Source organism: Pterocles gutturalis, unplaced genomic scaffold (genome assembly GCF_000699245.1).
Source record: "Pterocles gutturalis isolate BGI_N339 unplaced genomic scaffold, ASM69924v1 scaffold15603, whole genome shotgun sequence".
NCBI lineage: Eukaryota > Metazoa > Chordata > Aves > Pterocliformes > Pteroclidae > Pterocles > Pterocles gutturalis.
The window spans coordinates 34311-59359 of record NW_010125870.1 but is presented as its reverse complement, the minus strand read 5'-3'; the positions used below and the strand labels follow the sequence as shown (position 1 = coordinate 59359).

The 25049-nt window shown below is 36.8% G+C and overlaps 1 protein-coding gene across 1 annotated transcript in view; it reads right to left on the bottom strand.

Annotated features, from left to right (window-relative positions):
* Positions 1-23073, bottom strand: part of LOC104465629 (catenin alpha-2) — a gene marked incomplete at both ends in the record, with an annotated part of 49963 nt that extends 26890 nt beyond the window's left edge. The window contains 2 exons of the mRNA XM_010078755.1: positions 8013-8165; positions 22993-23073. Coding sequence (XP_010077057.1) covers positions 8013-8165; positions 22993-23073 — 234 coding nt within the window. The remainder of the gene's footprint in view (positions 1-8012; positions 8166-22992) is intronic.
* Positions 23074-25049: the final 1976 nt, after the last annotated feature.

Here is a 25049-nt window from a genome sequence, read left to right as displayed (position 1 = left end):
ACAGTAGCTTGATACCCCCCCCCCCCCCCCCCCCAAAAAAAAAATCTCATGTAATATGGACTTCTGCATTACAAAAATATTTTTGTTTTAAACATATTACAAAATGAGAAGGAATAAAGTTTGCTGTTCTTCAGTTTTGAAGATGTGGGAAATAATTTTTCTCTAAAAGAGAAAAGTGTTTATGAACGTAAAGAGACAGGTAAAGACAGGGAATGTGGTCATATTCAGCAAAAATATAGGGGAAGAAGTTTTTGTATTTGCTACTTTAATGCATAAAAATAATGAATCATTCTAATGACTGCTACCAAATTTGGTTATATTTAGATAACACCTCATTCACTTGCAAATGAGCAAATTCAAAAATGGGGAAAGAGATGCAAGTTTCTCAGCAGAATTCTGAGTTTTACTAAAAAGAAAACTAACGTACAAGATGATTTTTGGCCATGATATGGATGAGAAAGAATGCCATTTTCTGCAGAAGCTGCCAAGTCAGAAAGATGTAAGGTAAGACTTAAGGTAAAACCGTACTTGCACATTACACTCCAGAGCTCCTACTGCTTTCTGGCTTTTTGCCATCTCATTCTCTGAACATCATTTCAGATGGGAAAACCTCTATCAGCGACTTTCAGAAATGAAAATACATGGTGCGACTCAGAAGTTTCTCTCAAATTCAAAAAAGAACGAAGAGGAGAAAGACAGACTTTTACCTGTGGTGGGGAGTGTGTGGAAATAATGAGTTCCAGAATATTATAGTTCATTTGAAAGATTCATTAACCTCAGTTTTTAATTGAGCAGACAATAAATAAAAGACTGACTGCAAACAATCAGATTAATGATTTTTGGTCTTAATACTTTTTTTCTGTTAGGCTCTTGAAAATCATGTGTCAGAAATAAGTATATTTTATATTTTGCACTCATATAGAACCTTTTGTATAAGGTCGCCAGTGACCTGTTCATGCTATCTAGATTTACTATTAAATGAAATGGGATAAAAACTATAGTAATATTGAGATGTTTGTGTGCAACCCAAGATCCAAAATTTCATCTCTTCTTTTCTCTTACACATATTGTGAATGTGAAAAGTTACAGCTTCCTACCTGTGCCATTTAAGTGTTTGACTTCCTTTAAACCAGTGGAGGTCAAGGTAATCCAGTAATCAGTTATGTCTGAGTAAAGGTTTAACATTATACAATATTCTAAGTATGGTGGTCAGTAGCATCTATTCCTACCATTTCTTGTGTACGCTTCAATTTTTATAACTTAAACCAACAAAATTACGAAACATCCATTTGTTAAAAGGGATGTCCTTTGCTATTATTATTATTATTATTATTATTATTATCTGAGGGGGATGACACAAAGTCTCAGCTCTTTTCCTCTGCTACATAAACTCTACTCGGCTGTATTGGCATCCCAGTAAGAATAATTATCCTGCTCATGAAGTTACACTCTGAGATAAATAAGGTATCGTTATTGCTTCTTTCTCATTTCCCCCTCACCTAGCTAAAACATTCCGTAGGTTAATTTCCTTGTTCTTTTCTTAACATACATTGATGACTACCTTAATCGTCCTTCTGACGTTATGGCAAGAGCATTTTTTGCGACAAAAACACATCCATGGGACTTCTCAGTCATGTCACAAACAGTGGTTTAAGATCTTATCATAGCTCTTAACCGTTTCCTTGGGCATGGTAAAATTTACAAATCCCTTTAAACTACAGAAGACTACAGAACAGTACTCATTGTGTGTTGGAAAGGTAGCAGCTGATCTGCTACACTCTGCATATCTACAGGTAAGAACAATACTTATTTTCATTACAAGCAAAAGAAAAACTTGAGTCACTTAATTGGTACCTCAAAGTGCACAACTATGGAATAATGCACTACAGGAGGCGTGTAATGTCACCATTCTTGGTTCTACAATAAAAGGTTTTCATTATGAAGCAACGACTTGACTTTCTCACCTAGGTATAATGACCCAGACATTAGCCTATAAGTCACTCAGTTTTTACAAGCAGGACCTCTAGCCCACAATCCTTTTGATTCCAAGTATGGGCATTGATAAAAATCTTGATTTTTCCTCTCTTCTCTACCTTGTACCTTCAAGTATAACTTACTGTAAAGAGATTAAGGCTTATAGAACATATTTTCCTGAACTTTTGAAGTCTTCAGGATCATCAAAATACAATTTTACCTGGAGTTTTATAATCTGTGGACTACCAATATCCCATGGTTAAAGTAAAAAAGCCAACACAGAGTTCACCAGTGACAGCACGACCAGAAAGTTTTATCCTGAAAGACTGAGTTCACTTTGCCTCAAAGACATATGTACCTCCAAGGTGAAGAGATGGACTAACTAGATCTGGCTGCAGCAGGGACTCATAAGATATAAATGCAAAGAGTTCAAGCTTTCATGCTCTCATTGCTGATAATTGGACTCGTGGTTTTAGCTGTCGTCAATATACTCATGATGTTTATTAGGAATTAAGAACATCTGTTGTCCATGCAGGGAAGAAAGGCCTGAGATGGAAATTAAAACTCAAATGAGCAGATGAAACACTAGGATGCAGAGGTAGCCCACAGCTTTAATTTAAAATAAAATCTCTCAACTTGAAGGGCTTGAATTAAACTAATCTATGACCTTCTTAACACTCCTTGATTAGATCCAAGGATTACTATCTTCCAACTATTATTTCTTATCCACTTTAACGTCAACTAAATGAAAAATACAAGAAAAAATACTCATCATTCTGTAATAGGAAACCCAGATATGTATACATTTTTCATGATGGAAGCTGGATACAGAAGCTATGAAAAAATATTGACACATTTTCTTCATTACCAGAAGCAAACAGCTAGTTGTACGTGCTGATAATGCAGCGATGTGCACTTAAATAAAAAAAAAAATAACAGAAGATTTCAAGTATGGACAGTATTTTTGAAATAGATCATGTAGAAACACTTTGTTCCTTGAGCTCAAATTGCAGATAAACAAGACAAATTTTTTCCTCTTAGCGCCTTGTTACTCTGGGTTTTGTCTGTCTTAAATAAAAATCCAACTCGGTTCATGAACTTATACAATATTTACAAGAGCACAAACAAAACACTGGTATATATTCCTTATGAAGATCACTAGTATGTCCGGAAATTGAGCTAGAGTGCCACACCATGAGCTGTCAGAGCTCCATCAACACCAAGTGCATTGTAGATTTACACCAAAGATCTTCACTCCCTAAGAGCAAGTCTACCTTCGCATTTCTTAGGGACCAAACGCTGTGTATGCTTTTCTGAGAGATATTTCTGGAGTGAAAAAACACTGGGATGGATATTAGTTCTGTTACTGCTTATGTAAATCTAGATTAAATTTGCTGTTGACCACCATGAATTCTCTTGCACGCTTTTTCTCCTCTCATTATCAAATCAAGTAAGCAGGGGTCACTCAGCAGGTCCAATTGCTTGTTTTGTGTGCTGTGCACACTAGCAGTGTTTTTTTCCCCTCATATATTCAGTGTCCAAGCCTGTTTCCACAGTTATGATGGTAAAACATACAATCAGTCTGAATTATGGAGCTATGAATAATACAGTTCTTGGAAAATGAATGGTAGCCTGCATCATGTCTTAAAAAGTTCTAACAGCAACTTGTTTTTTCTTTGACATTGTAAAATTAAAAAAAAAAAAGAAACCCCTAAACTCCCAAAAGTAACCCCAGTATCCTCCTCAAAATGGCAATGGTCAGGAAAAAGTTAGACTCCTGCAAGCCTAATGGACAAAGAGACTATAAAACAGAAATGCTGCTGTTTCATCTGCTACAAATTAGTATCAAGTCTTGTGATACTATTGATTTGCTTGCACTATATCAAATTTTAATCACCATAAACCATTGCCTAGCGCAGTTCTTCCACTAGGCAAGTGTTCTTAGGAGATAACTTTGATTATCTTGGGTGTCTCCAGAAATCTTTGAGTTTGTATGAGATGAAACTGATAGATACATTTAGGCTCCACAATATCCTTCATAAAAATTTATTCATGCAAAATTGGTCTTTTCAAAAGATTCTTTTTAGCTGTTCAAAATTGTTGCTCCAACAGTTCATGCTAAAGAACAAAAATCCCCTTCATTCTAATTTGGTTGGAAATAAGTTTCAAGAAAAAATGATGTAACTGGATTTAACTCTTGTAAATATTCACTGAGCACCAAATGGTGAAGTGCTTCCATAAAAATATTAAAACTCCCCAAAACTTAAATCATTAGTAGAACTTTCTTGGACTTCTCTCCTTCCTTGTGAGGATGGAAAGCCTGATCCAATACACTAATTTAACAAGAAGGCCTCATAATCTGAATTTTCACAGTTCTTAATTAAAACTTCAAACGTGTGGATGTTTCCTACTGAAAGCAACTAAACAGCTTGCTATCATGGCTCTTAAGAGTTTACTGGATACTAAATTTCATCTCCCAGGAAAACTGTTTGGATTTAATGATTTAATTTTGTAGGAAACAGTCCAGAGGGCTAACAGTTAAACCAAAGAAGTTTTACTAAACAGAACAATAAAAATTAATTAATTAGCTGCCATATAGTGCTTTGATAGAGGCATTGAATAAACCTGAGATGATTTATCAGCCAAGAGCCTTTGTGTGGTAGGTATTAAAATTATCTGTCTTTAACCTTATGCTACAAACGAAAGTGCCTGGATACAGAAGTTAAATGACTTCCCAAGGTCCCATTTGAAACTAGCAAGACAACTCAGGCATTTACTGACTTCCATTCATTAGAGATAATTTGTTTTAAAAAACATTAAAGGAATTCATGAGATAGAGATCATGACCTGGAAAGGCACCATCACTTCCCTAAGTTCAGTTTCAGAAGGCAGAAAAGTTGAGAGATGACTGCTGAAATATGATTTGAAGAAAAGGAGCTAGCCATCCAAGCCTAGAATGGTAGCATCTAAACTGTTTTGCTTTATTATTATTTTTTACCCCAGGTATCAGTATGACAATGAGTCATTTTGAATGACACACATCATAGTTAAGCTGGGTCTCATTCTTGAGGTGCTCTGCCTTCTTGGACTGCCTGAGACAAGAAGGCTTCTAAAACGTAGGTATCACCGATAAAGTGCCTCAGGTCTCATGGGATGACACCTTACTCTGGGTTTCTAACACAACCCATAGATAAAACTGGTTGTCAGCAAATGTCTAGAAAAATGAGAATTAATCTTTGTGGTTATTATTCTCAAACCAACCATATTATAGCAAGACAAGTGAAAAGCAAAAGACAAAATGATGATAAGAGGTGGGGAAGGGAAAACACACAAATCATGAAAGCTGCTCTTAAGAAAAGATTTAAGTATTCTGCAATATGGACTATAAAAGAAAGTTAACTTCCATAAGTCTCATTCTTACAGCATATACTTTTGAAAATATATTGACTATGCAAAGAAAATTTTGCCATTTGTATCCATCAAATATCAAGAAATGCATTTTCTTTTCTCAGAATGGCAAAAAGTAGCTTTATATAAAGTATTAAAACAAGGGTTATTTTTCCTGACCTTTTGATAGACTTTATATTGAGCTTGGTAAGACATCCAAGAAATTCAGATGCTGATTTTAAAATTAATGATCAATATTATAGAGTTTTCACAGTATTGGATTTGCAGTGCCAAATTCCTCTAACATAAACAAGTGCAACTCCACATACTTCAGTAGAACTCTGCATATATTAGCAAGCAATTCTGGCCCTGTGCCCAGCAAAGGATCTTACATTCCATAGTCACTTGATCATGTCTCATCTTCAAACCACATTTCACTATTTGTAAAATACTTGACCCACAAAACCGTAGAAGCCCATCTGCTAATATACCATTGTGAATCGTTAAGGAAAATCATGGAACTATTTTAAGAGTAAAATCTAGTGTACAAGGGATGTAAATCTATTCCACATATTTATTTTCTTGGGCAGCCTGATGAACCTGAAACTTGGGTTTCAAAAATTCCACTTGCACTAGGAATGAATTTCTTCAAGATACTGTATTACACAAAACAGAAAGAATCCTTATAAACAAAAGACTAAGATCCACCTAAAAGAACTCATCAATTAACAATCTGCTTCTAGTTGTCTGGAACAACCTAAACCAAATAAAAATATTAGGTACTAGGACTAATACATCTACTGTTACTATCGTTGTTTTACTGGTGCAGAATCTACAGATGACCACATAATGTTCAAAATCAGTAACCAAACTCTAGTTTGGTCTCAAGTACATGTCTAACATAATGTTAGGCTGGTAAAACCAAAGCTAGATAACTATAATCACTCTTGTTGGGTTTCCCATTGAAGGTGTTGGGTTTTTTTTTTTTTTTTTGTTGGGCTAGGGGTGCTCTTTTTTTTTCCAACTATACCCTTTAATATACATTTTTCCTACTTTTATGTCACTACCTTTTATTATCTTTTTAAAAAAACCTACTTAGTTATTTTTATCTTTTTAATAATGCTATTACACCTGCAGTTACAACACACTGTTGCAGATCAGTGGAGGAGGGGACTGCTATAATACTAACCACATATGTTCATTGTGCATTATGTATGAGGCTACAACTCTGACAGCCACTACAGAATAACTCTGAACATCGTGGAGGGGTTTTCTGATTGGTTGTTTTTTCTCTTTACACACCCACTGGCTATTTCCTTTTTCATTGCCACAGCTCCAAGAACCAGGCAGCAGTAACAAATCTTTGCATAACACAGAGGGAGGGACTGAAAGCTGCTGATAGTCCTGTGCTCCTCTCACAGATAACAGTAATAAACCTGTATTCAGCACTGTACAGAATCCAACCAGAGCTTTTAAAACCTGGAGACCTGCCTTTAGGTGCCTACAAGGACTACAGCAACCATCTGATTCCCAGACCCTGAATGAGGTATCTTGAGTCTCCACTTTGTACATGAGAAGAGTGATGCTCCAGAACAGCACCTTACTCCCACTAAAAATACTTCCCCCCCTCCCCCCACACACATTTGTCAGAAACTCTCTAGCTTTAGTCTACTACCCAAGAAACCCTTACTCCTTGCTCCAGCTCAGGTACTAGAGAATTAGGATGACACCTGTTTTAAGAAGAAAAGCCATTCAAAAGTATAGTTCAATACTTGCCAAGTCAGTAATTCCCTAACAACATTTTCCTCTGCTAAAGAACACATAGCATGGGTAGAGAGAAAGGATGTTGCAAAGGGGCTACGTAGTCTTCAAAATAATGTTAGGACAGAGACATCAATAATGCCACATAATAATATCACACAAATCCCTGAGTTATATAGGTCTTCAAGAAATACAAGAATTTGGCACAGTTCTTGATCTGTTAAAGGGCAAACTGAGATCAACATTATTATTTTATTAAAAGCCCATTCAATGAACAACTAGGTTTCAATCATTGTGTTTTATACTCCTCATGGTAGAACAGAGCTGTTTCAATATCATCCCTGAAGAACTGAAATTAGCATGTGATTTTACACAGCAGGTCTCATTGGAAAGAGAAGATACAATATATTTGTAACGCAGACCTTTCAAGAGCCAATATGGTCTCAGGGCTATGCCTTCTCTATATGTCCTTTTCCTTAACTTAGCTCAGCATGACAAACTCTTCAGTCTAGAGCAGCCTTTGGACAGTACCAGATACAGTGTGTGAAGCACCTATTTGGCTTTTTACTTCATAGAGATTAAGATCTATCATCCTGTTAGTAAAGCTGAACTGAAATTTACTTCTTGCTACTCATGACTTTTGACAAAATACTGGAAATACCATTTTTCACATGCTCAATTTCTTTCATGAACTGCTAAAATACAGCACATATTCCTCTCTGCCACTCATCCAGACATTTGCTGTGCAATCACCAGGACAGAGTTGACCAAAACTCCTGAAACCTGTATTACAGAAATGTTCCCTCTAACATTTCAGCCAGTATATAATTTTCCTCACCTCTCCTAGAGAGGGAAGATGGAAATCTAGCTGTGTCAATAAGCTCACTTACCTCTACTAACTTGTTGGCGTGTTCACGGAAGACCTGAGCGTACTCCTTCACTTCTTTCTCATTCCCGCTTTTTGCAGCCTCAATGAGAACCAGTAATGGGACATTGGTCTCCAGGAATGAATCCGATATATGATCCATTACTGCCTTCCGTAGCTGTGACAAAAGAAAGCAGACCGGTAAATAAAAGGAGAATTACAAATATACATTCCCACCGCATTCATTGGCTACTTATTTTTAAGCATTGATGTGTCGCGTCTCACAGCATTGCATGGGAGTTGGGGATTTTTTCTTTCTTTCCTCCAAGTTATATATTTGCAGCAAGCATACAAATATCAAACACTTAAGGGCCTAGGCTCTGCAAAACCCTCCTGAGATTTGTGCTGACTCATCCATCTAATCCTACTGGACTGAATAGATCTATATGGGACGATGGTGATTACACACATAATACAATGCAAATTGATGAGAATAGAAAGCAGCACACCATTTAAAAAACAGTTCAGCTCACTTAAAAGCCAAATATGGATTAAGGAGCTTAACTTCAAGCAACCAGTAAAAAAATATTAGCCTGGATATTACTAAGCCTCCTCTAATACTTGCACTGAATAGTATTCTACACAATTAGTATTTTGTTTAGTACATGCCTTGTGCTTCACGTTCTTTTCCAAATACCTCCAACAGGCATAAACAGAAAACCTTTTCAAACATTTTTCAGGTAGAATAGAAAACATACTACTACTTATTCCTAAGCAAAAAAATCCCAAAACACAACACCCTTCAAGGTATTGAAGATTAAACACCTGTTATTTCATAAAAACATCTATTTGAAACAACATTGCTGTAAGAATGATGGCATTAACTTCTTCTCTACCTTGCTAATAACCACTAATTAATGTCAAACTTCACTAAAATTTGAAAGCCAGCCAGAAAGATCACAGAAATCTTAAGTAATTCTTCCTGGAAAGTTAATTGCTCTATAGGAATATGGATCAGAAATATTTTTTAGCGTGCTTTCCCCAGCTTTTTGGTTGTTAGGAATGAAAAACTATGAACTCAAACACAAGCTGGGAGCTATTCAGCCTGGAGGTCTGTCTAGCCATTAGTTTCCTTAAATCGTGCATTTTCAGTTAGACAAAACATCAGGAAAGGTAATTTTCTCCATTTTGCAGTCCAGACTAGAAATCTCTAGCTAGACAAGGTGTTATCAAAACATCCAATCATATTGAAAACCAGTATATTGTTAGGCACTGTAAATACATGATCTGAGATGCATTTGCTGTTCCGCAGCAGCAATTGTCAGCTCTATTTGACCAAGGAGAAAGCTAACTTGGAATATTTCCATTCAGTCCCCAAGTGCTGCAGTAAAAACAAGCAGAGCAGTTTTATAGGTGTATGTGTCTGCATGCAGTATTGCTTTTATTTGTATTACAATAAAAGCAGACAATTTATTAAGAAAAGTTACTCTTAATTTCCCTTAAAAATTAATTCTGCTCAGATTCTACCTGAAAAGTAATTGTCCACTTCCAAAATGATTAAAGGCACTCAGAATAGCTACCACAGTAATATATACAAACAGGGGGGAAAAAAGACAAAAAAAAGAAAAGAATATATCAAAGAGAGCTACCAACAGAAGCTGGTGTGTGGTAGCTACTACCTATCACATTGTCACCTTGAACTCTTTCTTTTTTTCTCTTATCAATCTGTTGCTATCCACTTGCTGACTCTTGTTTTATTCTTACATTGAGAACTCTTTCAGACCGTCCTTTGGGTCTGTTTGCACAGCATCTCATACAATGAGATCCTGATCCATGAAGAGTTTTCATAGGTACCATACCGATACAAAGATAAACATTAATATTGTTCGAAATACATCAAAGCATTGCAAAAGAAAAGAAAAAAAAATACAGTAGGATGTTAAGTTTCAGAGAGCAGTGCACCAGCATAGCACTCTGCACTATATGGCTGATAGATTTCCAATCACTATGTATATTTTTTCTATTAAGGGAAGAGTTTTATGTTTAGCCAACATTACGGGAGAGATACACCTGGAAGTACTGAAATAGGCCAAACAGTAGCATTTCCAAAGGAACACACAAAGGTTTTAAAAATCCCATGTGTTTTCCATCTCATTGTCAAGGAAAAATCCTATAAAAAAATCCACTTGCTCAGGTTCAATACTGTTATCAATAAAACCTACTGCCCACTGCACTGGAAAAACCACTTTAATGTTAAATGAGTGCTGACACTTTACTGTTTATATTATTCCATAAGGAGGTTTCAAAGTGTTGTGTTCAATGAACAAGCAATTCAATTTTTAATCAAGGTTAATGTGGTATTATAGATCCCATTGAAACAATACGCCCCATGGAACTGTAAGAAAAGTCTCAGGATGTTTAAATACACAGCTTATTATCATTGGTATTAAATATCTTCAGTGTACAAGCACATATTAGAAATCAATACAAAGGACAGTAAGAGCATCAGCTAACCAGCGATTTGGGGTTTACCGTTGTCAATATGCAGTAGAGTTATATCTGAATCAAAATGAACGAATGAAATGGATATCTTGTTTCTAGTGGTAACTGTACGTTGCCTTCTGCAGTTCAGAGTTGCGACAGCTGAAAAAAAAAATCTGAATTCTGACTGTCACAAGTTTGATTAACACAAAATTAACAAACTTTATTTTCCTATGTCGTGTTGATCATAGATGTCAGCAGTATATTTCTGAGCCCTCACGTAAACCCACATTATAATTTCTTTAGAAATCTGTTATCTGAGTTTTGGGATGCCCTTGCATTGAAGTTGAAAGGTATAGTTAATGCTTTTTTTATACATGCAGGAGAGCACAAATTTTGCTATCCATCACCGCAGGCTATAAAGAATGACTTGACAAAATAATTTGCGAAATGTGACAGGAGTATGAACATAAGACATTCATCCAATAGCTCAAATGGATATGTGACAAAGTAATATTAATTGCACAAGACAAGACATTTAAAAGTATGAGCTCAGCATTACAAGTCTCTTTGATCCAATTAGGGCTATTCATCAAGGTAAATAACTACTGGAAAACTAATCCTGTATGTTCCTCTGCATACTACAACAAAGTCCAAAGTGGTGGCTTATGCATCCAGAGATTTTACTGTTTTCCTTCAACTAACCTCAGTTCAGAAGAGAATGGGAGAAGTCTGTGACTTGAATGTAAATGGTCACAAAACATGCAACAAAAATAAGTCAAGTTTTATTCTAAAAACAGCATGAGATCTTGTGCTTACATATACATTAACAAATGTCTTTGCAATGCCTGAATTTACCCTGCATTCTGATGTAAATATTACGACAAAAACTACTACTCATAAGACAATGCTTTAGTTTTTTCCCCACTGAAATTTTAAGTCAGAGATGACTTCAAAGGGTGGGGAGTTTCCACTAAATGAAACTCCACTTGCTCAAGGAGAAAGCACATTAAATAAAGGTCTTGCTTAACTCATTTTGTCATGGAGAACACTTGAGTAATTAATAAACATATAGCTAAAAGAATAGTAAGTTTGCCAGACCAGCACAAAGATATAAAAAGCAAACATCAAGGCCTGCAAATATTTTTATAAGTATGAGCGCTGTACCACAAGGCAGATTTTATGTCTTTCCAGTTCAGTCAATTTAACCAGTTTATGGGGCAGAGAGTCAGCTGCTGGTTTTGACAGCATCATGTTCTACTGTCCTAAGCACTATTTAGGGTTGCTTTATCATTGTTGATTCACAGCGATAATTGAGCTCAAAGAGGTTAAACTGCCCACTGGAATGATGTTTTCCATGGCTATATTACAATTTTAGAACCGAAAACGTCCCAGTGCTACTTACAGTCTGGTAGAGAATGAAATGTCTAATCCTGACACTGGAAGGTAAAGTCACAGCAGGAGATTAATGACTCCAACAGATTGTTAAACGTTATAAAGACTGGCAGTATAAAGCTGTCTGTAACAAAAGTTTACCAAGGAGGACCTTATTCACCGTTTTCTACTATTTAATGTGTATTATAGGCTGAACCCAACTCCAGTTTAAAGCTGCTGAGCTCTCCCAAACATCTATTAATTTAATTGAAAGAGATGAAAATAAAGCTTTCTCCACTGCAGTTAAAGTGCATCTCCTCCAATATATTGTGAAATTGAGTTCTGGAGAATAATACGGTGACCATTAGAAGCTACTGCAGTTTATAGTGCTAAATAGAAAGTCTTAGTTGATTCTGCACACTACAACCCGTGAAGATGTGACCAAAAAAAAATGGTAGATTGAGGGATATGGACGCTAACTCCATCAATTATGTCTTGATAGATTAAACAGGAAAAAGATTAACATTTAGAGCATGTACCACACACAGACACTCAAACTACAAATTTTTGGAATATACAACATAAATATTTAATATTTGAACCCAAGATAAGACCCTAGGAAGAAATGTTGTTACAAAGACTGATTATGCTTCCTCATATATTTTTCTGTTATGTGAGCTTTCTGCTCTCTAAAGAGAAACTCCCCTAGTCAGGAAAAGACCAGGGATGAGTTTAGTAATGGGAAGCAACTTCAAGTGACAAGCTTTGACCAGAAATTTGAAAGAGAATAAGACACACACATAACAAAAGTTCCTCCTAGTTGTAGATCACTACAAAGAACTGCTCAAAATGGTCTATGGCCAGAACTACAGAGGAACCTATTTACCAGGTACTAAAGTACTTAATTCCCATTGATTAACTTTTTTTTGGGGAGAGGGTGGGTGGGGTGGGGGTGATTTATCAATTTTAGTGGCTTGGAAATTTTATACTGACTTTAAAAAAAAATTGGCAAGAGCTAGCCTTGGACTACTGAAGTTACATGAAAGTAGAGAAGAGTTTATGAGCTTGGGGGACAGACATCCACATACTCCTCAAACACAAGAGTATTAACTGGGCAAGAAATCTGTCTTGTTTGATGTCTGGACAGAACAACAAAATCCCAGTGCTGGGATAGTACCAAATATTTATTATTTTTAAAAATAAAGAACAATACAGAGCATTAAAAAGGCAGAAGACAGTAGAGATTAACATCAAAAAATGTGGGAAAACAGGAGGACTGAAATACAGGTAGGGACTGAAGAGTCAGTGGAAAGCATTAGTGAAGTGAAAACAATCCAGAAGTGAAAGACAGTGATTAACTTTCGCATTCTGTGTGACCTGGGAGGGTAGAGCTGCGACACGGAGAATATGGAAGGATGAAGTCTCAGAACAGGACATTACATACAGAAGCGAAGAAAGGAAATGTTGTAGGAGGTTACCCCAGCAGAGAAGAAAAGGAATAGGACTTTGAAAAACATCATAAAAAGTATCATAAAAACACTAAATAAAAAAAACCTAATAATTGAGAACAAAACTGGTTTGAGGAAGTTAAATAGCTATTCAGTCACAAATGGGTAGGTAGTTGTCTATGAAAACCCTTCATGAAGTTATCCTCACCATGATATGTGTGCATACTAACTTAAAAGTAGTTTGATCCAAGCAGCTTTAAAGGGTTAACAGAGTAAGTGCTACACGTGTCACACTTGTGTTCCCACCTGCCCCAGCTGCACAAACAGGTTGACATACTAAATATTATCATCAGCTTCTCTAAGAACTAGAGATTTAGCCCCAATGAAAGCTGATGACAGCTGTCTTTGGTAGACTATTGGAGTTCCAGACAACAGCTGAAACAAGATGAAAAATTGTTTGTGTTCTGCAAAAGTAGACTTATCATCCTTTCCAAGAGTCAAAGGCATAAACTGATCCTCCCCATGGACAGAGATTACTGATATCTGATACTGTCCATTACCTTTCAAATAAGCCCTTACTGCAGTGAGATCACAGCCTGGGATTTTTCTTGGGTTGGTTTTGTTGGGCTTTCTGGTCTTTTAATTCTTGTCTTGGTTTTATTTTATTTTGTTTTCTTCTCCTTTGCAATAATTTCTACAAAGCAAAAACTGAAAACAAAACTTTTTGTATTGTTGGTTGCTTAATAACAACATTAGAGACATTTTATAATACTTTAGAAATAGCATTCCTGAACAAAATTAATGCCAATTAAGAAACTAATGCAATGTTGAAATCCCATTTGGAAATTAAATTCTATGTACTTTGCCATTGTTCATAAATCCATTAGGAGGACAGAATTATAGAGTCTTTGGAAAAGGACCGTGCTTTCCTCCACATTTATAGTGCTCCCTACCTCATGCTACAGCACTATTGATAATGAACATCAACAGTTGAAGCAGGCTTTGTGAATCCAAACTTCTACAAGTTTCTTTAGCTGATGTGGCTACAGGTCATTCTCTGGTTGACACTACAGAAGAGTGAAAGCTTCTTTAGAACCACCATCAACAGAAATTTCTTGGAATTTTTTTTTGTTTTGCCTTTTTTCCGGTTGGTTTGGGGTTTTTTTGTGTTTTTTTTTTTTTTTTTTAGTGTCAACATTATACTCTTCTGATGAACTTCTCCCACATTTACAGTATCTCTCATTAAAAAGGGTTTTAAAAACTCCATACTTGTTTCTCTGCAGTGATTACAGAGCTAGGCATCTTCTAAAGTTCCTGACTGAGTACAAAGATTTGTTGAAATATGTGAGCTTTTACAAAGCCTCATTATTTGAGGAATAATAGACAAACTATGTGCAGTAATCTACTCCAACACAATGTAGCTGTCACTGAGTTTTGCCTCATAATTCCTCACAAGCCACTTTGAAAGGCCAACCCTCTGTGCTCACAACTTTGTTCAGTTAAAAAAAAAATAAAATCAAGTCCGTATTTCAAAAAGCAAAAGCAGCTATAGCTACTACACTCTTTGGATTTTGCCAGACAAAAATAATCCATCACGTGTATTATGTTGCGGATCAAAGTTTCCTTCATTTGATGAAAATGTTACCCACTGTAGCCTTACACAAAACTACCTGATATGGGTATAGTTTCCTGAAATATGGCACCATATGTGCATCAGTAAACATTATGTGTTGAGTAAATTAAACTGAGCCTTATAATTAGGCAGTAAGGAAATTACTGCAGACCTGAAAGAGTAAATCAGCAGCATTAAAACACTCTCCATTTCCTCTGAGGCACTTCAGAGCACCATAAAAACCTCAATGTCACAGAGATAAACATCTAGAAGAAATGCATTTTGAGGGAGACAAAGATGCATTCAAATAAGTTCAAGTTAAAAATCACAATTAAGTGCAATTTAAATAACAGTTCATTGCCTCTAATTTTTTAGCTCAGATTTTTAGTCAGTTTTCCAAAACTCCTTTCCTAAAGTGAATCCACCAGTTAGTCTACCAAATGGGAGCTGACAAAAAGTGGAGGTAGCATGCCAGGGGCTTACAGTTGTTTTAGTCTAAGCTGGTGAAATTCAAAGTTTGCTGACTTCTGTTGCTAAATTCAGTGGAACCTGAAAGAGCAGAAGACTTTATCAAGCAGAGCATTACTATCTCTGCTTTATAAGATAGTATTGCACAAGACTCTGTCTCATACCTTCGTACAATCTGCTAGAGAAGCCCAGCAAAGAAGTACTGATGTACATGCAATGCAGCACACCCGTATTAAATGAATACAAGAACTAAACATGTACTGCTGACACAGAAATAAAACTGTGTTAGTGTTTAACAGACTGCTTTCAGAAAGTCAGCTTCCAGATTTCCATAATCAAGAGCACTAGAGTCACTGCAGGTGAAAACGTAACCCACTAAGCAACAAGGGAAAGGTGATGAGTTTCTAATGAGCAAGGGCTGATGCCACAGGTGGCCTTAGATTCAAAGACATTTAGATGGACTTCTGGCTGCTTCCCTTTAAAAAACACCAACATTTTGTTAAGAAGCATTTCCATGCAAAAGAATGAGGCAAGATCACCAACCACCCTGCGCTTTCCCTTGGGAACAAGCAATACCTCATCTTTGGTAATACAGCACAGCCTTAGCGAGACTCTTGTGGATCATCTATTTAACTATGACCTTGCTTCAACTCTGCCTTTGCAGAATAAATCTTCAGTAAACATTCACACAAGACTAAATTTTGAAGTTACAGCCTTTTTGGATATTCTGCTGCTATGTAACACTTGCATGAAGTTTTTCATCTTCAAAACTCTCTTAAAAATTCTGTGTTATGGGAGCTAGGTAAGGTCCATGACCCTCTCACTCTGTGTTTCTAGTTCTCCTTAAATTATACAGATCTTGAATTAAAAATAGCCACTTTCAGGATTTATAATCTTAATCAAGGCCCTCTTGTCTGCAACAAAAGGGAGTTCAAAACCTACTCCTATGGTAATGAGAGGCAGAGCTTGCTTCCCCAGTCCTCTGGAAATGCACCTCTAGCTGCAGGGGTGACTAGCTCTATAGCTTGAAATGAAAACATGAACCTACCTTTAGACTGCTGTCTTTTGAGTGCCTAAAGTGAGAAGCAGTTTGTTCATGTTTCCTTATAGACAAAGAAAGATGAGCTTTTCCAAAATACACCCTTAAAACCCCAAACCACCTTCTGAAGGTGAACTCTCTACTGCATGTATGGGAGACTAAAGCAAAAGCAGCTTCCTTATATTATCACCCAATTTCTGTACTTGACATCAGCTGCTGTAAATTCTTAAGGTTTCTCCCCCGCTTCCCCCTGCAATATGAGCTTTTCTTTGGGTGTGCTGTTCATCTTCTCAAAGCAGCTGAAAGGGATGGGTAAATATCTACTAAGCTTAATTAGAATCAGGTTCACTGTTTTCTTCTGAAGATCTCAATTTTGTTTTGCTTTCTGAGCACTCACACTTCCCTTAGGCTTCTATTTTAATGTACAGATGCTGTGTACTTCTTAAAGCTGGTACAACACAGAATACCTAAGTTGAGACAGCTTTGCTTTCAGAAGCAACTTTATTTTTCTGTGTTTCAGATTGTTCTTATGAAAGTGGACAGTAACTCTTGCTTGTCTTCATAGGGCATTTTAGAAGGGAGAGAGGATAAACAAAAAAAATAAATCAGTAAATCGTGATTCATGGCAGTAAGATTTAATTTCTAGGTGCTGCTGGCCCTCCCTGAAGCTTGACAAGTCAGCTGGTCTGTAGCTTGGCTGCAAAGTGATGATGATAAGATTTCCTCTGGAGGGGGTCTTGTGTTTTCTTCTAAGTGTTTATGTAGTGTAAAGAAGCAAGCTATGCGTATACTTGAGGAGAGAGAGATTTAAATCCACAGACTGAAAACATTATATGTCTATCCATAATATAATTTGCATTGTATGGGTTTTTTCAATTTTTTTCAATTTTACGTGTCCCTTTAGTCTAATTGCATGCACTAATATTAATGTGTTTTTATTCTGAGAGTCTCTAGTGTCTATGTCAATTTTTGGCAGGTTTCAATGTGCTATTATTTTTTTTTTTTAACCACAAATAGCATTCATAAACAGTAGCAATACAACCTAACCTAAGTGGAAGCGACTGACATAAAGAGCAAATGGAGATAGGCTGCCTCTCAAGAGCTACAAGAAAAAAAAAAAAGATATTACAAACAAGCCTGAGAACTTTATGAAGCCTGTTATCTAACTCAGACTGTTGTAGCCCATACTAAAGAAAGGACACCAAACCGTGAGTACTTTCCGAGACCTAGGAAGTAGGTCAAAACTGAGTATGATCAAGAAGCTCTCCCCAAGATCTTTGTTTTACCAAATTTGCATGAATAAATTACAGGAGGTATATGTCTAATCAACCTTTAACCTTTCAAAAGTTTGGCTTGTAGCCTAATATAGCTACTGAAACAGTACTATCAAGAACCAAAAGACAAGGAGTATAATAATTTTAGCTGTCCAATTGTAGGGAGATATGGTAGAGAATATGGCTGATAAATTAATTAATACCGTGCCTGTACTCCACCAAGTGTCTTACAAAGGTTTTTGCAAGAGCACAGCTCTACAGCAAGGATAATGCAAATGACCAATCAAAAATACATAAGGGTCATGTGAAAGGATGTACTAACTACATGATACATAAAGAATTGATTGGAGGTATAGAAAGGGCAAATATGACTTGGATTTTTTATATTTTTTTTTAATAATTTAGGCTGCTGTAAAGGATGTGACAGAACAAGTCCAGGTATATGGCTGTCAGAAAGACACCACACCACGGCATTACTGGTATTAATTTATGCCTAAATGGATAAACCTGAGTACCCAAAAGTGTGTCACCATTCCTAGGGTGCTACTAGTGGCTATTGAGAAAAAATAGACACTGGGAAGAAGCAATCAACCTCCACCAATATTCATAAGAAAGGGGGAAACATCAAATCCAAACCAATACAGAAATCGTGGAAGTGCCCATCTTTCAGCTTTCAGACAAAATGGTAGCTGAGATCAAATAACCTACTTCTAAAGGACAAACCACAGCCACACGTAAAACCCATTCCTGGAAAAATCATATGGGAAAACAAGCTACTCTGTCTATTTTTTCGAATACATTTTAATCTGTTGGCCAATTTTAAAACCATCTGACAGGGAGAGAAGGTCTTGAGGATGCTAAATAGCCAGAATTTGATGAAAATTTGTCTGAGTAGGAGAACAGTGACACGAATTAGAGTCCGACAGAGGGAAATTTGTAATGTGAACTCAGTAGTGGGCTGGCCAGTGTACCAGCATGGGTACCAGCTGGCCGACAACCATGTGGGTACCAGCTGGCCAGTTGGCAGAGCAGGTGCCAAAACCAGCCACGCATCTTCCTGCATTGCACCGACCAGCCTGGAGGAACAGTGAGTTACAGCAGAAGAGCTAGTAACAAAGAGGAGAAAGATGGATGGGAAAAACTGAGAAGAAATATGAAAATCAAGAGATCATGAGAACAAGCACAGGTATTGTTCAGCCTGGAGAAGAGAAGGCTCCGGGGAGACCTTCCAGCACCTCCCAGTGCTGAAAGGGGGCTACAGGAGAGATGGGGGGGCTCTGGGTCAGGGGGTGCAGGGACAGGACGAGGGGGAACGGTTTTAAGCCAAAAGAGGGTAGAGTTAGATTAAACACATAGACTTAGATATCTAGCAATAGAATTGATTTCTACTAGACATACACTCTGTTAAAAAAAAGCCCAGGACATCAGTCTAAACTTTCAAACTACCAAATGTATTCTTCAAAATGCAACTGGTAATGTGTTTTTTTCTGGACTTTCCACCTCACAGTTCCTATTAATATATTTTATAATAAAGGTTTGTTGCCTAAAATTGCAAGGAGAACCAGAAATCCAACTTTAAGAAAAAGATAGCACTTTTTAGTTTTTGCTTTATTCTGCTTTGGTTTGAAACCTGAACAATTTCAAATGTTCAAAACATTCCTTAAAATAATGGAAAACTTCACTGACAATACTAAAAATGTGGTTTTAATTTTCAATATTTATTTATATATATAATTATAAGCTAAAATAAACTAACTTTCAAAATGAAAATTTGAAACTACTGAAAAAAATCCAAATTTTTCAACACTGTCAGTCTTTTTTTTTTTCATTTTCAAAATTAAATTTCTGAATAATTTCTGAAGTTATTCAGCTTTAAAGAAAGTGAAAATTTTCTGTTCAGTATTTTATAAAATATTTCTAACTAGCTTTAGTAATGACATAAACCTGAGTCTGCAGGAGGTGGATGAATTGTTTTTAACAGCTTATATAAGAGCATCATTTCCAGTATAAACTGAGAATCGCTTTGGAGGCATACAAAGTATTAGTCTGGCTTGAATGGAGAAAAATGAAGAATTATTTTATGTCAATCTACTGTATAGAATACTACAGACAGGTTGCTCTGTTAAAATTAATAGCAGTACAGATATCTGCTCTTTAAGAGAAAAGTTTGGTTATTATACCTTGTGGGGAAACCGACTGGCTAACATAGACTGAACATCAGCCGATCAACTGGAATGGGACATCGAGCAAAGAGACGATGGCAGCAGGGCAGGAGGCAGTGGCACCAACAGGTGGGACACCAGTGGTGGTGACAGTAGAACAGCGGTGCCCCGCTCTTACAACATCAAATGATCTATAGTCCGGGTTGGCACTTGCTAGGCATCCCGTTGGTGCGTTAGCCAAACTCTTTGGTGTGTCCTTCTTGCTTAGCTTCATTTCAATGTCACTGCAGAGTGGCAACGCTTGAAATACTCTGTGTGCGTGCTGCTCTATGATTAGCTGGAGTATTTAAACTATAGGGTTAGTATTTTTTTTCCCCTATGGATGTAAAATGAAAAAAAAAATAAAATAACTGGCATCAACAAGCACCCTGCTGCTGGTCTAGCTTGCTGCACCACACAGTGAAAGATGCTTTTGTTTAGCTTTTAGATTTTTTTTTTTATTTTTACAAGAGACTTGTGTAGCAGGGGGAAAAAAGACCCCTAATCTTGCCAGTTGGCACAGATTGTTATCAGACACAGAACTCTCTGCTTTTTCCAAATTGTTCGAAATAAAGTCAGAAATGGCAGCAGTAAGCTGTGAGCTGATGAGACTTGTCTGCTTCCAAGAACTTTTTCAGTCTGACTTAGCTTGATGTTCTTACTAGTTTTCCAGTGCCCAGGAGAGTTTAAGTGATGAGTATAAAAGATGTAATTCCATCAGAATAGGTAATATTGATGTGACTGTAAATTGTGAGATGGAATTTTAGCACAGTGTATCCCAACCACAATCATTTCACATGTCTGCGTGTTCTGTAGATAATCAAATAAAAGCTCAGAAATAAAGGGATAAGTAACCTGGGGAGAGAAAGAAAAATCACTCTTTGATGGTTGACTGCTGAAATCTTGCAAGAGAGTCTGCCTAGCAAATGAAATATATATACTTTCTTCATTACCAAAACATATTTTGTAGATTCTCCACTTTTCCAGTGATAACATTAAGCTTCATAAATCTGACAAGCCAGGCTGCTTTGAAAGAGATTCATTAAAAAAAAGAAAGAAAGAAAAAAAAGCATTATGGTATTCAAAGTTGGTTGTCTCTCCCATGATTTAGCCCAAAGTAGAAGGACTGAAATAGTACAACACTGCAATCTCAACTGTGGTTCATTTTCTTTGTAATCTTCAAGCCCCTCTCCCCAGCCATTAAACCAAGCCCTCCGTGATATCCTCACATTCTGAATTTAGCAGGGGGTGTAGAGGCAGGTCTGGGTAGACACGCACATGTATACTGTTGATTGTACATGTGATGAAGCAGAACATTGATTATGATTCTAAGGGATAATAATTTATAGCCAGAACACACAATGTTGAAAGTAAAGACTCCATCTTTCTTTACTCTTGTGCAAAACCTGGCACGATTATGATCTAATTGTGATTAGTTTCCTAGCAACTGCCAACATTTAATAAAAATTATACCTATGTGATTAATTTTCACAAATATGAGAAACTAGATTAAAAGCTTCATCTCCAAGCAGGAAAATATTTATATATGTGCTTCACTTTACCCACATACAGAGTTTCAACCTTTCTGAGATTGAATTCAACACCCGTGGGGCTGAATATATACGAGAAGCAGACAGCTTATTAAGAAAGGTGCCATTTTTATATCACGTTTCAGAGTAAATTTGGCTTGAGAGATAAGTAATTCAGGCAACTGCTGAGAGCCTCACACAGAACAGCAGCTCATGTGTTAGCCTGCTACTTCCTTCAAGCAATGAGAACAGAGGTGGGAGGCAACACATGGTAAAAGCTCCACTGCAGAACCCAGGATCCCACAAATTTGGAGGTCAGAACAGCGGAGATCTTTCTTCTGGCATTAGCCAAGCAACAGATGTGACGTTAGGCTTTATACAGGAGAGTCAATGATTCATATTATCTGTAAGTCCACTGCAATATTTTTATTATTCAGAGAAATCAGCTCTTAGAATATGACCCTCAAACACGTTCGCTGAGAGCCAAGGAAGCGATGAAATGAGCTGAATTTTAGCAGTGCAGAGCACTGATTTCGGCATGCCTACAGGGGCCACTCTTTCTGAAACTATCATATTGCAGATAGGTATCTGAAGATACATTTAAGTCCTCACTTGGTGATGCAGACTTGTGGATTTTGGATCATTTTCACAGAGGCGACCTTTGACTGGCCAGGTAAATTTTTTTTTTTTTTTTTTTTTTTTTTTACAGAAAATGCAGAATCAGGATCATCTCAAAAGGAGATTAAAAAAAAAAAAGCCAAAAGAGGCAATCCCTCCTGCCTTAATTCTAAAAGTGTGAAGAGAAGCCTATAGAGGGTTTCCCCCTTTTGTTTGCCAATCTCCCTTTTCCATCTCAAGCTTTTTGAATTAATCTTTCAGACTTATTACCAAACGCAATGATAAAATTAATATGAGAAAGTCAACCTTTACAGCTTAAATTATGCTTTAGAGTCATTCACTGAATGGGTTGCAAGGGATCAATAAGTGTCATCTAGTCCAATGACCCCTGCAATGCACAGAGACATCTTCAAGTAGATCAGGTTGCCCAGAGCCCCATCCAACCTGACCTCGAATGTTCCCAGGGATGGGGCATCTACCACCTCTCTGACCAACCTGGTATTTACTAGCCTTCTCCATGTCTTCATAAAATGTTTATTTAACATGCTACCTTAGAAATGTTCTTTGAAAATATTCTGCTCTTACAAACTTTTTCATATTCTGCTCATGGTTCTTGTTATTTCAATGAGAATATTCAAATAAATACATATAAGCACATATGCCAGTGTTTTTGTGACTGGGGTTGCTGGGCTGCAGAGGCAGTGAAGGTCTGGCCAATCTGCCTACCCTCCCACATATTAAGACCATCGAGGGTTACACTTGGAATATGTTTCAGTCTCCCCTTTTTTTTTTTTTTTTTGTCTCAGGAAATATTAATCCTTTGCTTAATGTCAATAATGTAGAGTCATAGCTAAATAAGGACACAAATTCTTTATGCCTCTACAGGTGGCAAACCAGGCTGAAGCTGAAAAGCAATGACTTCCTTGGAAAAACAAGCAGCATTATAAAAGGCACAGATTACCTGTCTTCGAAGGTCTCGTGTTTTCTTGGTCATCTTGTCAATAGCAATGTTGAGTGGGTCCCCCTTCTCCTTCCTTCCAGTCTGTTAAAAATAAAATTTTGAAGTTAGAGAAAAACACTCCAGAAAATATACACTTTAAAAAAAAAAAATAGGACAGATTTATAAAAAAAAAATAATCTATGTATCTCTTTTTGTTTGCTTTTATCAAGTTGTTACTTCCAATGTAACGTTTTTAACATGTTTACGTGCGGGGGCCATAGCAGATTATTTTAAAACAATTCTAAAATGATAAGAAGAAAGATTAAGGTGACTCACTGGAAAGTTCAGAACTTTTTCACCAATAAATTATGTGCATATATTATAGCCCATGCTCCAAAAAATCTGGCAAGACCTTTCACTATAAAACGAATATTAAGAGTTTCTATCTCCATCCTACCAGGCACTGGGAATGTTAAACATGATAATAAGCAGCAACACAGCTTGAGGGCAGAAGGAAAATGGTCCTTACGCCTGTAACAGGAATCATATTGGCAGACATTAGGGGCAGTGTAAAGAAGACTTCCACTTAAAACACTTTCCTGCAGGAAGTCTCAAAGCAAAAATCCTCACAAAGATTAAAAATGGGGAAAAAAGCTTTTTGTGGCTCATAATGAATGAAAAAAAATTTTTTTTTAAGGTTCAATGGCACAAAAAGCATTAAGTGACTTTGCCAGCTGTGTTAGCTTTCTTTTAAGAGAAAACTGCTTCTCTAAAAATTTGCCACATCTCTTGCCACATTGAACTATGTTTGATAGCTTTTCATCAAGAACCAAAACGATCTTCCATTCCTTCTGGCATTTTTCAATGCTGTTTTCAAATGCTCCTATTTAGAATTGTTCCTTGTACATGATTAAGAGCAATTTTCTATTTCCAGCTGAGCCTAATAGCATACATTTCTGGGAACTATTGGGGTGGGATGGGGATTAAACATACGCTTTCAGTAATGATCTTGCCAACGCACTGCGCTGTTATCAGCTCTACATGGCCACATTGGCAAGTGGCCTGTCTTCCAGTCTTCTGCTTTAAGCATTCATTCGAGGGAACGCCTGCTTTGTATTATTGTCTGTAATTCTAATTATGATATGAGGCCAATGCATTTATGATCATTTAGATATCTGTAAAACCCATCCCCTTTTTTTTATTTAGAGATTCAAATACAAAAATACCAAGTGCCACCAGAATTTAATATAAAACATAAATTTACCTCTTAGGTTTTGAAAAAGAATCCATTACAAATTCTGGAGTTAATCATATGAATTGAGATCAGAAAATATAGAGAGAAAGTGTTTGCTATGATACAAGAGGAGGCATCTGTGTAACCCGCTGATATTTTTATCTCACTTTTCTTGTGCTCATCCTTTGACTGAGTTCTTCTGATCCCCCAGCTAAAGAACTACAGCTCTTTAGCCTAAGCAATTTCAGCACAGGCTTTTCGTTTCAGACACCCTGAATTCAGTCCCTGGTATTTTGTTCAAGACAGCAGCTGTCATATGTGCACATAATCTACAGTTTTTCAGGCTGAAATTCCACAATAAAAACAAGGCAGACCTGGGCAGATAAGTTTAGTAGGAAGCCTCTCCTAGCTGTTGAAATGGTACAACGGGGACCGCCTGATGAGCTAGTCTCAGCCAGGTTCCTAGTCTCTTAGACTACAGAGCTACATCCTAAGAAATTTTTCAATTACTCCCGCTGTGTGCTGTGTACTAACTGAACCAAGTATCCTTGGTGACATTAGCATTCTGGGATCCTTTATTTTCCCAGTCAAATAATTCAATTTCTGTAATTTTGTTTAAATTCTTCTCTTCCTTCTCATTGTTTAAGCTTTAATGCATTGACTTAGAAAGACACATAACTACATAAAGTGTTTTAAAACATTTTCTACTGGTGCAAAGACAACCTTTTTTCTTTTTCCCATAAAATCAGGGAATAATTTGCTAAACGGTGCATACTGTAGTGAATAATAACGCAATGTGAATAATCCAAAAGCAAACACCATGACACTTAAGGCTACACCGGGA